Source organism: Rhinopithecus roxellana, chromosome 8 (genome assembly GCF_007565055.1).
Source record: "Rhinopithecus roxellana isolate Shanxi Qingling chromosome 8, ASM756505v1, whole genome shotgun sequence".
Taxonomy (NCBI): Eukaryota; Metazoa; Chordata; class Mammalia; order Primates; family Cercopithecidae; genus Rhinopithecus; species Rhinopithecus roxellana.
This window is the reverse complement of record NC_044556.1, coordinates 51,735,625-51,752,356: the sequence shown is the minus strand read 5'-3', so window position 1 is coordinate 51,752,356 and position 16,732 is coordinate 51,735,625. Positions and strand designations below refer to the sequence as shown.

At 39.6% G+C, this 16,732-nt stretch overlaps 1 protein-coding gene across 3 annotated transcripts in view; it reads right to left on the bottom strand.

Moving 5' to 3' along the window:
• TBX15 (T-box transcription factor 15) overlaps nucleotides 1–16,732 on the bottom strand; it is a 105,113-nt gene that overhangs the window by 9,532 nt on the left and 78,849 nt on the right. For all 3 annotated transcript variants that reach the window (XM_010357545.2, XM_010357544.2, XM_010357546.2), the window contains exon 7: nucleotides 6,105–6,202. In XM_010357545.2, coding sequence (XP_010355847.1) covers nucleotides 6,105–6,202 — 98 coding nt within the window. The remainder of the gene's footprint in view (nucleotides 1–6,104; nucleotides 6,203–16,732) is intronic.

Sequence of the window (16,732 nt, the reverse complement as noted above, 5' to 3'; positions counted from 1 at the left end):
GCAGTTAGATAAGACATAAAAGGAAGAATATATAAATAAAAGCAGGAAAAACAATGGTGTGATCTTGTGGGAATAACATTAGGATGCCTAGAATTAAGTGAAGTTTGTAGTCTTCCCTAACAGTAATACTCATATTTTTTCTTGTACTGTGCTTCTTTCTTTCAAAGTATATCACTTTAATTAACTATTCTTGTCATTATTTCTATCCCGAGAAGACTTAACATTACCCACAACAGCATGAGAAACATTAATGTTAATCGACTGCATGAGTGAACAAGTGACTCTTACTTCTTAGTATTAAAGCTTCAAGGTCATTTTACTCACTCCCCATATTATACATACTGACACATGGATTTCTGAGATGATAAATAATTTTTCCCAACTTACTATCTTGTTATTTTCACTTAAGAATTTTGGGGGCCAGGTGCGGTGACTCATGCCTGTAATCCCAGCACTTTGGGAGGCCAAAGTGGGCAAATCGTTTCAGGTCAGGAGTTTGAGACCAGCATGGCCAGCATGGTGAAACCCCATCTCTACAAAAAATACAAAAATTAGCCAGGCATGGTGGTGTGTGCACCTGTAGTCCCAGTTACTCGGGAGGCTAAGGCAGGAGAATCGCCTGAACCCAGGAGGCAGAGGTTGCAGTGAGCCGAGATGGTACCACCACACTCCAGCCTGGGTGACAGGGCAAAACTCTCATCTTGAAAAAAAAAGAAAAGAAAAGAATTTAGGATAATTTCTTCACTTATTTTCTTCTTTTTTCTTTTCTAATCATCATGCCCTTCAAATTTTATCCCAAAGTTGTCTCTGGTTAATTTTTGCCAAACACATTGACATTAGTCCCTATGATATAAAACCTAGCAGAGTTTATTGACTTATTCAATAACTATTTGAGTACTAAATACACACTCAACCAACTGGGAGTGTTTGGACCCAGGGATTTAATCATGTGGGGAAAAAATAGTGAGAAAAATGTGGATAAGAGACATTAATGAAAGAATGACACAAATAAACAAGAGTTCACCTTAAGGAGACGTGGCCTACTCTAGATGGCAGGGAATTTCCCCAGGGAAGTCCTATTTAAGCTGTGATCTCAGAGACAGATAGCACTAAGAAGGCAAGTGGGTAGCAAGGAGACTCCAGGGAAAGAAAACCACGTGGCAGGAAAGAGCACACCATGTTTGAGAAAGGGAAGTAAGATGAGTGATGCTGAAACAACAGAGAGAACGAAGGGAGGTGATATAGGCTGAAGCTAGAGTAATAATAATAGCAATAATAAGGATGATCATAGAGAACATTTTTTAATACTCAGTAAATCCTAGGCTCTTTTCTAAGCACTTTACATTCATTAATTCTCATTGTTATTATCTCTATTTTAGAGGTGAGGCAGCAAAAGCCAGAACATGCAAGGACTAGCGACAATGTTAAGGAATATGTCTTTCATAGGTGCAAGTAAACTGTGGCCATTGAGCAGCTTTAAGCAGATTGGAGATAGAAGGTTGAGGCACAAAGATGTGTGTTTTGAAAAAATGACTCTCATTTCTACATGAGGAATGGCTTGGAAGAAAATGTAGAGACTATGGAGGACATTACGATCATGCAGTGAGAGGTGACATCAGTGCAGAGTGGTATGGTAGCAAGGAAGGTTAGAGATGTGGACAGATTTAAGAACTTAGTAATGGTTGGGCATGGGGGTAGGGCAGGGAGGGAAAATTCCGGGATATCGAGTGTTATCCTTCCCCGTGGAGAGGGCACCAGGCTGTGAGGTAGATGCTGACTCGGTTTTGGACATGCTGAGCATAAGGAACTTTCGGGACAAAACAAAATATGAAATCAATTACTGTTTGTTTTAATGGATTGAATTGAGATACTCTCTACCCCCTATCAGGAGCTCTTCATGATTATAGTGCAGAATTAGGATATTGCTCTTCTATAGCTAAAAAGGGAGTGCTTTAAAAAATTCTATGTGACTATTTACTGGTAAGCTATACATATGGCCATTATTCCTCACCTCAGCGATAAATAAGATCTGTGTAAATCAGCTATGTTTTGATCATTACAGTGATGTTACAGTTCAATGGCTCATGTCCACCTAATTGTCCTTCTTTCCCAGTATCTTACTTGTATGACTTGATCAGTAGCTGATCCCTCTCACTAACCAACCTCAACTAATACAAGTCAAACTGATGAAAATTCAGTCACCAACAGAGATACTCATAATCCTGACCCTTTAACTGCCTGACAAACACTGAAACACCCAATGGTACTGAGCTCTGTAGTGATGTCTGCCAACTCTCTTGGGGAATGGAGAGCTTTTGTAAATGGCAGGTACCCTCATGTCCACAGATGGAAAGTTGGCAGTCCTGGTGTCATTGGTCCAGAATGATTCCTTTTAGGACAACAGTTATCAAACAGCTTGAAGTCACTGCTGATAAAGCTCTCAGTTTTGGCCACTCAAATAGCTCCATTATATACATGAGGAAGTTGAGGCACATATTTTATTCAAGGATATCCATCAGAACAACAACAGCATTGCACTTAGCTATAACTGACCTGGACTTTTATTTCCTTTTCCTTCTATGTTTACATTGCCTCAGTCACTTTCTCCAAGCATAACTTGCCTGGTTAGTTCATTTTCTCCCTGTCACTAGCAGTGTTCAGGCAAAAGCCATTCCTGAGATAGAATCTTCATCTCCAGAAACTCCAGCCTCTCTAGACTCTCCAAACACATAAACATCCTTGAGTCTAACTGAAGACATCTGAAGACCATATACTTGACTTATAAAAAAAATAAAATATTGACCTATTGAGAGTTAATGCTCAAGTTGTTGAACAATAAAAACCATTAATAGGAAGAGCAAACTAAAATCTTTGTGGAAAATTAAAGCTGTAGTAACAAAGAAAAAGAAAAATAACGTAATCTGGTGGAAAGGAAACTGTCCTGTCAAATAAGAGATCTGCATTGATACTCTCAACTTAGTTCTGCCATCGCTTAACTGCAGATATGATACTAGACCAGACTCGTCCAACCCATGGCCCAAGGGCTGCATGAAGCCACGAATACCTTTGAATGCAGCTCAACACAAATTTGTAAACTTTCTTAAAACATTATGATATTTTTTGTAGTTTTTTTAGCTCCTCAGCTATCATTAGTTTTAGTATATTTCATGTGTGGCCCAAGACAATTTTTCATCTTCCAATGTGGTGCAATGAAGCCAAAACATTGGACACCCCTGTACTAGACTGTATCAGGCTTCAGTTTCTTTTTTGTGTCAAAGGCAGAAGATAATTAATCTCATGTATTCTTCTCCCTAAAACAACTATTTAAAATACTCTATTCAATGTGATTTTAAAAATAAAAAGATTTGAATTTTTGCAAAACTGTGGAGAATTTACCTAAGTGCTTTCCTTGAAGTTTTATCAGCAGATGAGTCTTAATGACAAGAGAAATAAAAGACGGCAGCAAAGCCAGGATGAAAAAAGCATCCTTAACCTCATGTATGCAGAAAGACAGATCCACCCTCACCAGTAGCAGCACAAAACTGTCTAGGACTGCTGTGTGACATGACAGATATTCATGTGCTTGAAACAATGAGGTGATATGGACAATTGGATAAGTCAGTCAATATTTGGCACGAATCTTAGGTTTGGTGCAAACACTGCCAATACTCACCTCATTAAAAGGGAATTACTGTAAAAAATAGACTACCACTGCAGTTTCCACTAGAAGTTCATTCCTCTCTATTCCTTCTAAGATGCAAAGCAGTTCAGCACGCATGGTTGTGTCTCTTCTCTTCATTTTATGACTGATACTGTCCAGAGTCACTGAAACTCTTAGTTCTTAAGGGAATAGCGGATGGTGTTGTTGGGTTTACATCCTTTGTTAACGTCAAAAAACCAAGCCACATATTTTTTAATAATGAGAATCTGGATCAACTTCAATGGATATTTCAAAAATATATTCCAATTAAACTATTTAATAGAGTTCTGGCTTTTTCTCTAGCCCCATCCCATCACCATATGTATCCAATAATTCAAGTTCTTTCTTCTCTTCCGATAAAAGTGAGGGTCACTGAAGTGTTTTGAAAGTTCAGTTTATCTGAAACCATTGTTTTCAAAATGTCAATAATAACCTTTCATACTGGTAAATTTTTAGTATAAGTACCAAGAAACCTACTATGCTGCACATCTAAGTAACCCATGCAGGCTTCCTGTGTCTGTGCCTGCCCAATGGTCACCCTCAATGATCACTCCATATCCATATATATATACACATTAGGTGATTGTGCTCCAAGATGAAGGCTGAGAGTGGCTCTGCACACCTGAGTCACAGTGCCACCAAGTGATCTCATTCACTATTCACTGGGTTCGTACTAGGTGCCAGGCCCTGTGGTAGATCTTGGGGATAAAGCATTGAAGACAATTGTTGCCATTAATGCCTGACCTCTGAAACTGGCAATATCACTGCCAACCTTCTCCGACCAACCTCCATGATACAAACTCCTGCTTAGCTAGAGCTTGGAAAGGCAGTGAGTAAAGCAAGGGCAGATAAGCAAAGAAGCCATCTCAGAACTAAATCAAATCAATGACACATTTTTGTCTACACAGCATGTTTATATAAATTTCCTCACACACACAAAAAAATTATCCCTCTTTTGCAGGTGAGAAAACTGGCATGCAGGAATAGAATTAAATTGTTTCAAATGTAGAGAATGTGTGACCATCAAAGATAAGGGCCTAGATTTTCCTAAGTCCCTTTAAGCTCCTGCCTCTTAATGGCCATCCATGAGGGCTTCAAACCCGCGGTGACATCTTGAATAACTATTGACTCTGCTTCTAATCACAGCTTTGTAGGGAGGAATACATAAAAGAGTTAGAAATTCTGGATCACTTACTTCACCAGATCCCTGTGAAAATGAACAATCTAATCATATTTTAAATAATTCATTATCAGAAAGGCAATATTCCCTGGTCCTGACACAACTTTGCTTAAGAGTCTACATACAGGGACATAAGGGCCTTGAAGGTGAAGATAATGAGGATGATGAAGACAATGATAACAAGTAGTATTAAATGCTTACTATGATTTTAAATGGACGATCTCATTTAATTCAAGAATTCTATTTGATTCTACTTTTCCATATAATGCAGAAGATAAAACTGGGTGTCAGAAAAGTTGAGGGACTTGACCAAGGTCACAAAGCTGGAAAGGATCAGTGATAAGAGCCTAGCCTAGACCTAGTCTGACTCCAGAGTCTATGCTTTTAATCACTACACTCATCTTAAAATCTGACAGATTTCAGCAGTTTAGGTTACAAACCTAATTCAGTGTGCAAAATGTTAGAAGCTCCTCTGAAAAGGGAATGTAATATAATACATGGGTGCTATGCCTGGGGAAGCTACAGACTAGACTGAGAAAATCTGAAATAAGTCACGACCCATCTGGCCACAGGTTTCCCAACCTGAGCTGCAAGGAAAGAAAAACTATAAATTGGATAAAAAGCACAGAGTTCAAAGCAGTAGGGGGGGACGTCTATTTAGTCCACCAGCTGAGAGGGGTGTTGTTTTATATAAGCAAAAAAGGAAAGAACACAAGTTGCAAGGTTCAGATAGGCTTGCAGCAGCCCACTCCTCACCTTGAGACCTGATACAATTGATTCCCATTGTCCAGAGCTAAGATTTTGTTCATCACAAAACTTTTCTTACTCTAAGAAAAACTGAGAAGGCTACCATGAGGAATAAATGAACTTATTAAGATAATCTCTTCAAATACCAAGGCATATGTGAATGCCTAGCAATATTAATAATAATATCATCATTATCATAATAATATATCATATAATGATGATATTATAAATATATAATTGCACTCTCAGGAAGGGTGAGAGCATTTTGAGTGCCAGATGAAATGCTGCCTTTGGACCCAGCTTGTTTACCCAAGTGGTGATGCTTTGGTTATTTACAGAGCTCCTGAGTTCTCTCCATTCCAGGAGAATTGGTATAACCCATATCTTGGCCTGAGGCCAGATGTGCTATATTCAGTTGAGCTCCCCACTCTGTCCCTGGCCCTGTCACTAAGCAGAGGCCTTGCTCCAGGGCTTTACCTTGCTGCTTCTGCATGGTGGTGAAGTCTTCGAAGGTGAGCGTGCGCACAGGAGGTCTCCAGAATGCATAAGTCTCCATGATGGCTTCAAGTCCAGTTCTGATGAGAGAAAAGCCAGCAAGGGAAGTCACAAATAATCTCAAGAAATGCAATGACTTTTCAAAGATCCAGAGGTGGACTGTTAAACAGGTAATAAAAACAAGTACTAAGATCTACCACCATCAGGGTAAATTAGGGTGAAAAAACTCAAGGTACAATAATACTGGACTGCAGGGGAAATAACAAATTAACCCAATTCAGATAATTTGCAAGCAAATCTACAACTATGATGGAATTTTATTCTGACCCTCCTTTAAAGGAGGCTTGGTCTGCAGGGAAAAAAAAGCATGGTAAGTGTTAAAGGTTAAGGCCACTAATATCATGTGTACAGTTGTGCAGAAAGTAACACTGACTGTTTCTCTAGCACAGAACAATGTCGGCATCATTACCACAGTGCACTGACACAGCCTGACTGAGAGTCAGCTCCTCACCTTGGGTATGTACAGAATGAATGGAACCGTCAAACTGCTGTGGTTTTAAAGCCTTCTTAAATCAACAGAGATGAGTAGGGCAACAGAAATAAAAGGAGAGGTAAGCAATGAAATAGAGTTGGGTTTCTGCTGTAGTAAGAAACACCTACCTGAAGATAAAGAAAGGGCTTGGTCTCAGAAATTATGGCTCAGGCAAAAAGACTAATACATTTCTCTAAATATTCATCTGCATTTTAGTAACCTAATAATCAGTCTGGTCTTTGGTCATCACAAACTGTCAGAGTTCAGGAAGTATCTAGTATTTTACAAGTACATTCCTTCAAGGCTCCTGGTTCATTTATATCGGAAATTCCATAAGTTGGACTATGTGTATACTGTCTTTTTACCCTTCAATTAACTATGTCTCTAATACATATGCAAGTGTTGATATACATCATTTTCACATGATTATTGAGGTTATCTCAGACATATTCTTGCTGATATCCATACCCTCAAAACAAAATATCAGCTGGGGCTTTGTTTGAAGCTTTGAACACAGCTTCTAATTACTGATTTTTCTTTTTAAAAAAACTGTTTCACTTAACTAAATAGAGGGAGGAGAAGTGTGGGACCTGTGAGAAAGGTGGGAGGAGAATGGGAAAGAGCAGATGGCATAAATCTTTTCATTGCAAAGTCAGTGGAAGGTGGGTGGTATGGCGTCCCTTCCTGAAATGGATTAGCTTTCCCTTTTGAGATGAAACTTCTGCTGGCTGTGCTTCTTTCTTGGTAATGTATTTCCAGAGTTCTCTTCAGCCTTACATAACAAGAATAAAGACATTTTATTTTAGGTGAGAACAAATATCCTTTACTTATCAACAACTATAGGAAACCCTGAGGTTCTTCTCAGAAGAACTGTTGATACACTGATTGACTCTTTGTGTTGGAAAATTTCCTCTCTGAACAGGCCTCACTTGCACAGTTAACTTTCTAAAGTCTTCCCTGGAATCTTGGAGGCTTTAAATACACCAATGTTGGCAAACCAAACTCTGTATTTTAAGAAGAGATTCAGACAAGAGAGTGTTGCACGGTGTTTATTAGCTGTTAATCTGTTAGAAGTAGGAATAGGAGACATCTCCACATAGTCACTCTACGTTAATGTTGAATACAGTACATGAAACTATTTGTGGAGAGAAAGAGCCCAGGCAATTAGGGAGTTCAGAATAATAAGGGGATAGGCAGATAAAGCCACACTGAGCCTGGATGGATAGAAGAAATAGACAGGCCAGGCTTAGGTCTTACTGCTTTGTTTTGGAATGTTGGCCACCCACCAGAATATCTTAGGATTCCCTTTAATGGCACAGGAGGCTCACTGAAAATGGCAGGGTCTTTATTGTTCCACCTCCTAGTTCATTCTTCCCAGGAACATGTACTGATGATGAGGACAAAATATTAGCTCAAGGACAAAGAACAGTCCCTTCCCAGTTCATAATAAAGTGCTAGAAGACTATGAAATTGCAGTAATATACTGATACACTGCCAATGTTTTATTTGTTGAATAAATAGAAAACGAACTTCATTTTCTATCCTAGTTCATTTTGTGATGCTATAACCTACCATACACTAGGTAATTTATAAACAATAAAATTTATTTGGCTCACAGTTCTGGAGGCTGAGAAGTCCAAGAGCATAGCGCTGGCACTTGGTAGGGGCCTTTGTGCTGAGTCATACATGGTGAAAGACGGAAGGTCAAGAGAGGGCAAGAGCAAAAGAGAAAGGGTCCAAACTCATTCTTTCATCAGGAACACACTCTTGTGTTAATTAGCCATTCATGGGGCACAGCTCTCAGAACCTAATCACCTCTTACAGGTCCCAGCTCTCAATACTGTTGTATTGCAGATTAAGTTTGAAACATATAAACTTGGGGGAACATGTTCAAACCACAGCAGTTTCATTTTCATAATAGGCAAGAAGACTGTGACAAAAGTGTTAATAGTTTTATTTTATTTAAGCAGTTAACTCTATATAGAATAGTGATCATTTATTCATTAATTCAAATCTAAAATCCAACTAAAAAAACTGAGTTGTAAAAGCACAGATTTTAAATCTGGGAAGAATCTTGGATGTCATCTACTATACCTCTTATGATATCATCTTGGATGGTTATCCACCTCTGTTGGTATATATATATCCCCAGGAAAATTTTCAGTTTTTTGATAGATCTGATATAACTTTCACCCTCTGGTTCCATTACCAATAAGTAAATAGTAAGAGGACAGGCATTTCCCACAAGGAGTCCACCTGCCACATCCTCAGCAGGGAGACCTTCCTTAGCTAAAGAACATAATGTACAACATGCCACATATGGACACATATGTAATCCATCCAGGGGTCTGTCACAACAAGGATCAATTTGGTTGTGGAATTGTGTGGGGAGGGTTATGGCTCCCAAAAAAATAATGGCTAAGACCACACATGCCTAACCATCTTATTAATCCACAGTGGATCTATGTCTCATAAATATATCCTACATAGCATATCTATATAAATTATTCTATAATAGAAATGATCTTATAATATGTACTATCCTACGGAGAATAATACTGGTCTCATAGATTTATATTATTGATTTTATTTATGTATTCAGTGTGTATTGCTTTTTAGAAAAACTAATCCTATTCATTTACCATATTCCACCTCTTTTATTTGTACTCAACCCTATTATGCTTCATTGGATAGATCTAATTATTAGAAGGTACTAGTTCTATATACCAATATTTGGTGTAGTGCCATGCCAAGATTAAACAATTCACCTCTCTCCACCACTAGTATGTTCGCATCTCAAGGGCTTGGGTCCCATGTTCTTCTATGCCCAGTTTTCTAGCACGGTGCTGGTTACAGGGTAAGATCTCAAATGATATGCATTGAATTAATAAGTAGAGGAATTGATGCTTTATTGCTGAGTCATTCTTACACTTTAACAAGCATTCACTTTTCTAAGTCTAAAACTTAGGAACAGAACTCGGTGTAAAATAAAGTCTCTGAAGACAGAAAAGATCCTCCAGTATTAGAGATTTGGGAATTGTTTCTATTGCTTATTGTGATTGTGCCTTTATTAACTTCGGGTTCAGAGAGGTTTGCATTTTCATTGTATTTTTTCCATTCCAGTCATAGAACTTCTGAGCTTCAGCAGAGTCTGAGTTCCCTCACAGGGGCAAGTCATTTCACCCCCCACCTTTTCTTACAAGAGTTCTTGCCAACCACCTATTAACACCTTCAGCCAGTTGGATGTCTAGTCAAGATTTACCCTGTGCTACATATTGTTTACTCATTTGTCATCATTTTACCCTAGTTTTGTAAAATTGTATCTCCAAGTTTTTAAAAGTGAATTCATTGTCAACAGGTGAAAAAAGCAGTCATAGGTAATGGTATGCCATTAACATGTTCCACATGGTGAGCCTCTCAGGTCTGCTGAACACCAGAGACCTGATGTCATCTCTGAGATTTCCAATCAGAGAGAGTCAAATTGGCAAGTGTCCCCCTCTTGCTCATTTTTCCCTGTTAGCTCCAGTGACAACACAGCCCGTATCAAAACCACCTTTGTTCAGTGCTTTGGCTATAATCACCTCTCTGGTTTCCAGGCCTCTTCTCTTTAGGCTTTTCAGGCTGCTCACTGGCCAAGCCAACAGAATGTGCTGAAGAGAAGGGGAAAGAGGAAGAAAAGAAAGCAAGCCAAGGACCTCTTTTGCAAATTGATGATGCCTTGAAATCAATTTATTTGGAAAAATAGACTACAGAAAAAAAAAATCCTTCCAACGTTTTCAGTCCAAAAAAGATGGCAGGATCATTCCTTCAAAGTTCAACAAATATTTGATAAGTATGACAATAATTATAATAACTTTCATGACCCTACTTGGTAGCACTCCAATACATATTTCTGCTTTTCATTTGTCTTGAGATAGGGAGTTGCTTTTTAATTTTTCCTTTATTTTCTCTTTAGTTCTGACTTCCTTAATTTTTACTCTTCCACATACTATTTGCTGGTGACACTGGTAACAAAGGGAACATATGCTACGGGTTGATAAGGCCATTGGTCATCCCTCAGTAGAAGATAGAAAAAGACTAAAGGAAGCCTACTGAGACAGAGGTCTTGAAGTAATAAAAGAGTTATCCAACCAGAAAAAAATACTTATATGCTAAGTTCAGGAAATGTAAAGACAGAAAAGACACAGGGTCTCTACTCTTTACAACTGTCTTGTTTTTTTAAAAAAAGGAACAAGATATAAATGACTACTTTCTCAACTATGCAGTAAATGTTACACTGAAGACACGTACGCCAAGATGCCATGGAGTATTGAGCAAGAATCACTTAATACACCTGAAAAACTCAAGGAAGATTCCACAAAAGGCCAGTTATTTAAGCTTACTATTAAGGGGTACTCAGCCATTTTCCATCCAGAAAAGAGGCAGGAAAAGTTTTTCTAGTAGACTTAACAGTATGTGCAAAGACTTGGAGGTATGCAAGAGAAGGCATGTTTTGAGGACATAGTTCAGGGTGGCTGGAGCCTAGGGTACAGAATGGGAGAGGGGCAGTAGACATCATGAACATTTATTCCATGTTAGGTGCTTAGATTTTATCCCATGGGTGGTGCTATGCCTCTGATACCCTTTATTTTCCCTTCTAGTATTTGAAAGGACATATAACTAGAACATACTGTTCCTTCAGATATAATTATCACATCTCAACATTCATAGATTTTCTTGCTTGGTTGAGGTAAGGCCAAACCTTCCATACTTCCTTCTTCACTGGATCTGAAATAGAATTACTCAGATCAAAATAGCCAGATTACTCAGGAATTTTATTGTCCAGGGATATTCTAAAATATCTAAAATATCCAGCAGAAGTGTGCAAATTGACTAAAAACCTAACCATCATTCAAAACTTGGCATTAAATAGTACCATAAGTATATCTACATGAGGAAGTAGCTGTCATTAATGTGCCTTGCAATGGCTTGGGAGAACAAGTGTCCAATGGACAGATGCCTGGAGTTGAGTTAAAATTATTCCTTACCAAGTGATTCCCAACTTGAGAACCCTGTCCTCCCTTGGCATATGAATCAGTAGCAATGGCAGTCCATAAACAGTTTTCACTGACTCAAGAAGTGTAGTAATAACCCATGATCACACAAAATTGGTTAACTAGAATATTAAGTTTCTTTGCATTTTGCTGAAATTGTCTAACTTTAATTCAGTGATGCTAAAATCACATAAGGGACAAATTAGCATCACGGTTAAGAGCACAGGCTCTGGGGCTAGATTACCTGGCTTCAAACTGCAACCCTGCTGACTATTAGTGCAACCTTGGCCAAGTTATATAACCTCTTCATTTCTAAGTCTGCCTATCTATAAAATGGAGATAGTCATAATACTTCCTCCTAACTGTGATTTTAAAAATGCAGACTGATTAAAGACAAAATGTATCAAAACAAGAGAGAAAACATAATGAAAGTTTGAGGACCATTGGTCTAACTCAAGAGAAAGAATTCCAACCATTCTGCTCAGATTGTGACCTATAATAGAAGAATATATTCTTACTTCACTGAAATCCAAAGTTCTGTCAGCCATCTGGCTCTGGATTAAATGTGGAGGGAGCTATACGGTACCTAATTCCATTTTTCATTGTCTTCTCAAAGAAACAAAAACGTGTCCCTCAAGTCCCTGTAGGCCTCATTATCTTGCAGATATTTCAGACTCCAATATGTTGGCCATTAAAAAGACGTCCCTCTGTTCGATGACACCATCCCTGGGCAAAAGCCACATATAACAAAATGATTGCCAATTTTCTCTGGCAAGTTCACACAGCCAGGAGGACAATGGTGGAAAAGGCTCACGACAAGGGAGGGAGAACAAATAAGGCAGAAAAAAATGTTAAGTACTGGCTAAAAGACCACAAGCCAAGGAATATGATAAACAGCTACGGCCTGCATGAAAAGCAGGAGTGCAGCTGGATCATCTGCCAGAATCCAGCACAGGGCCAGCTATCTTGAACTGTAGATGTGGTAGTACCTGATGGAGTGTCCAGCACTTATTGCTTCCTTAGATCTGCTAAATGGAAAAAGGCACCCATGCCAGGGATAACAAAAGGGTATGCAAAATTTGTGGGGGCTGGTAAGATTGCCAGGAAAGAGCAGAAAGAGATTGGCTGGAAAAATATACCCAATGGCTTTAAGGAAACCAAATGAAAATATAGAAATTGAAAGTAAGGTAGACACTTGAGATATCATGCTGGTTGAATTAAAGACAAGTGGTCAGTTTACTGACTCTAAGCTCACCATGTGAGCCTTCAGGAGTGACAGGGAGCCAGAGGTGGACAAAGATACAATTTCTGTTGACGAGCAAGCTATGCCTGGCAGAAGAGAGTTAAATCATTCTCTGTAGGCTGTCATTAGCTGGATTTACAAATTCTGAAAGCTAATACCTCATCGTGTTCAGTCTTACCATCAGTAAAATGGGAAATGGTGCATTGACATCATCAACTTGGAGATTAAAATGGACAATTTGGACCACAGATACTCTATGAACTAATTATTACTGTTGTTTGTATACTTATTATTTGAATGGCTAAAAATAAATATATGAGGTTAAACTGTATGAAATTGCTAGCATTTTGCCATTTTTGACCTATAAATACAGTATTTTTTATGTTTAACTTAACAGATAAAGGTATAGATAAGATTTGAGTTACTTGGTATAATAGAGAACTCTATCAGCAAATTTTAACTGAGATCCTCTGTATACCCTTTCTCCTCCCACCCCCAAAGACAAGTTGTCTCAGATTTCAGCAAAAACAAACTGGCCCTGGGATTAATTTCTAGCCGACTTTTCCTTGTCTCTTCTTTTCCTCCTGTTAATATTAGGCACTTTGATTCCTCACCTTACATTCCACCTTCTATTATTGGATGTTGTGAGGAGGGGCTGGCCCTCCAACAGGGGACTCCTATTTGTGCCCAAGAGAGGTGGTTCTTTATAAACATGGCCATGGGACAGCAGCTGCTGAAGAGGTGGTCACGGGAAAGTTCTTTGCTCCCAAATATTTTCTCCACCACCATTAGAGAGAAATTATTTCTCTCAGGTTAAGTATCAACCTCATTAAACATCCTTTTTCAGTGAGCAAATATATCCATTCCCGTAATGCAATGAGTGGCTCCATTTTTAGATCAGCATCCTCTGACACGTTATGTAAAAGGACACTAGACACCAAGAAGGATAGCCACCAGCCACATTCCCAGCAAACAGCACTGCTGGCTGCAAACACTCTAAGAATATAAGCTCAGACTCAGATGTCTTCTGGTGCCTCATCCTGCAAGCTCTATTGTTTCTTCAGTGAGGGGCAATGCATTAAAACTACTTACCCATAAAAAAAAAAACTTCCTTTTGATACAGAGCCTGCCACTGACTCCTTTCTGATAGGTTCTAAGTTATAGAATTTGAGTGTTCTGGCTGAGGCCTCCAATGGTGGATTTCAAAGAGAAAAACATACACTCCTAAGAAGTTGTACCAATTCCCTGGGCTAGAGAAGGACCATTCCACTTGGGCCCTATTGTGGGACCAACAGCAGTGGCTTTGGGGTGTCGTGCCAGCTGGAAGTATCTGGAGGAAACTGTGTCAGATGGGACAGTCCTGCCTGCAGCTGTACTAGATGCAATGGAGGCTAGGAGTAAAGGTAAAACCCAAGGTCACAGACAGGATGAAGGCTCCGTCAGAGGAAATCCCAGAGTCTTTCACTCCATAGCACGTTTAAGACAAGTTCATAGAACCTTTCACTAACCAGACAGACCACAATCTTAATCATCTTATTTTTACATACGTGTTTGCTTTGAAGGAAGTCCCTGAGAATTATATAAAATTTCCCAAGCTGACTTGTGCTTTCTGTAAAATCTTGGCAGCCACCCTATCAAGGACAAAGCTTTCACATCAGATGTGGGATGAAAGATGCAAAGTCTCTTTCTTTCCACTTCTTTGGTTATGTCTTTCATGTGCAGGGTCTTGAGAGTTGTCATGCTCCCTCTAGCTGAGCACAGTGGACTCTCCAGGTATGCTTGCACATGCACTTCCCAGGGGTGCTTCTCGAAAATTAGACCCAGCGCAAAGACTCTTGCTCCTCTTCAGCTTCAGGATCTTTGTCTTCTCCTTGGTGCAGGTTCCCCATTGGGGTGGCCATCCTCAAAGACATAATTTTACCTCTTGGTTCACTACTGCATGGCCTTTCTCAACCAAACCTCATTTTGCTTTAACTCAGTCTCTGGGAACCACTTCTTTTCTGAAGCTCGCAGGCACTGAAAATTGCTAGGTATCCTTCTCCAGGGAGCCAGAACACACAGACATGCCCCAGCTATCTAGAGCCAGATCAGAGGGCCTCAAGGGTGTGTGTGTCTAATCTGCAGTTAGGCTAAATCAATGTCTTACCAGCAGCAATCAGTCTCTGACTTTCATCAAAATTGTCATTAATTTTTAAGCTAAGCCTCTTTAGAGATTTGCTCTTTCTTCCCTCCTTATGTGGTATTCAAAACTAGCTCCTCACTGCTGCTCTACCTGATTTCCCCCTGGTTGGGACAGGGCTTTCTCTCTCTAATGCTCCTGGTTTTTATATGCTGTGCCACTCATCAACACCTTTTCACTGTTTTGAAGCTAATTGAAAAATTATTATTTTATTCGTATTCCTGGCACCATGAAAAAAAAAAATACAAGAACAGAAACCTGGAATAGGTACAGTCCCAGTCTTCCAGGAGCTTATATTCTAGTAGAGGGGAGAGACCAGGAACACAGAGCACAAGACCAAAAAAAAAAAAAAAAAAAAAAAAAAAAAAAAAAAAACTTAAGCTGAGAAAAGCTATTTTTTCCTGAAAATGGGCAAGTGTTACTGTCTCCTCCAGTAGGAGAAGTCTCCCAGAGGCAACCCTGGATATTGTGTCTGAGAGCTATAGGCCTGATAACAGGTGAACACTGCTCTCCTCCCACACACACACCGAAAGCCAGATTCAGGCCACACAATTTCTAAGAAATCTAGAAGTAGAAACAACTTAGAAAAAAATAAAAAAACAATTTCCCTCCCATTGCAGAGACAATGCCTGGAAGCAAAATCTGTCAGTGATTTCACTCCAGAAAAAATGGCCATCTGCTATTCTTCCCCACAATGTGAACACACACATACACTCACTCCTCTCTCTCTCTCTCTCTCTCACGCACACACACACACACACAGTCATATACAGGTATACTTATACATGCACACACTCACACACATATTCACACATATACGAATACTTACAATACTTATACAAACACACATAGACACACACTCACACATATACAGGTTTACTTACACACACACACACTCAACATTCACACACATACACATGCATACATGCTCCCAGTGAAGACTTCTCATCAGGGGCTTAATTACTTGGTAATGGAAAGTAGCAGTTCCATAAGTCAAGTCTGAAGGGTGGAGACCTTCCCATGCTTCTCACCTGACACTTCCTAAAGGAGCAGGGAGAACTACAACAGGCTCTAATGACGGTGGCACCACAGGGCTGGAACGTGAACTCACTGGGGCTCCCACTGGGGTCTTACACAGTCCAATGACTATCACCTCTTGTTTCACCCAAGCTCAGAATCTATTCTGTGGAAGGCACAGGAGCCTAATGTCATGGAGACCAGAATACCATTTTCACTGTAGATAAAGGTGTTTGGGGGTTGTGGCATAGGTGAGAAGGCTGAATGAGCTGGCTAGAACTCCCCTGAAATAAGCCGATGCCCCAGAAATGTAGGCCTCCTCTGCTAGACTTTCCACATAATGGAAAGACAGCTGGGAATGTATGTTCTGCAGGTAAGCAGGCAAGAATCTAGGGGGTTCCTTCTTCCAAACTCACCAATCAGATCTGGTTCCCATTTAGAGGAATGAGAAGGTGATGGGGCTAGAAGCCAGGAGGACTTCTCCGTGGATATCCCTGGTTTGTTTTTGTTGTGGTGGTGGTTGTTGTTGTTTTCTTCTTTGAGACAGAGTCTCGCTCTGTTGCCCAGGCTGAAGTGCAGTGGCATGATCTCAGCTCACTGCAACCT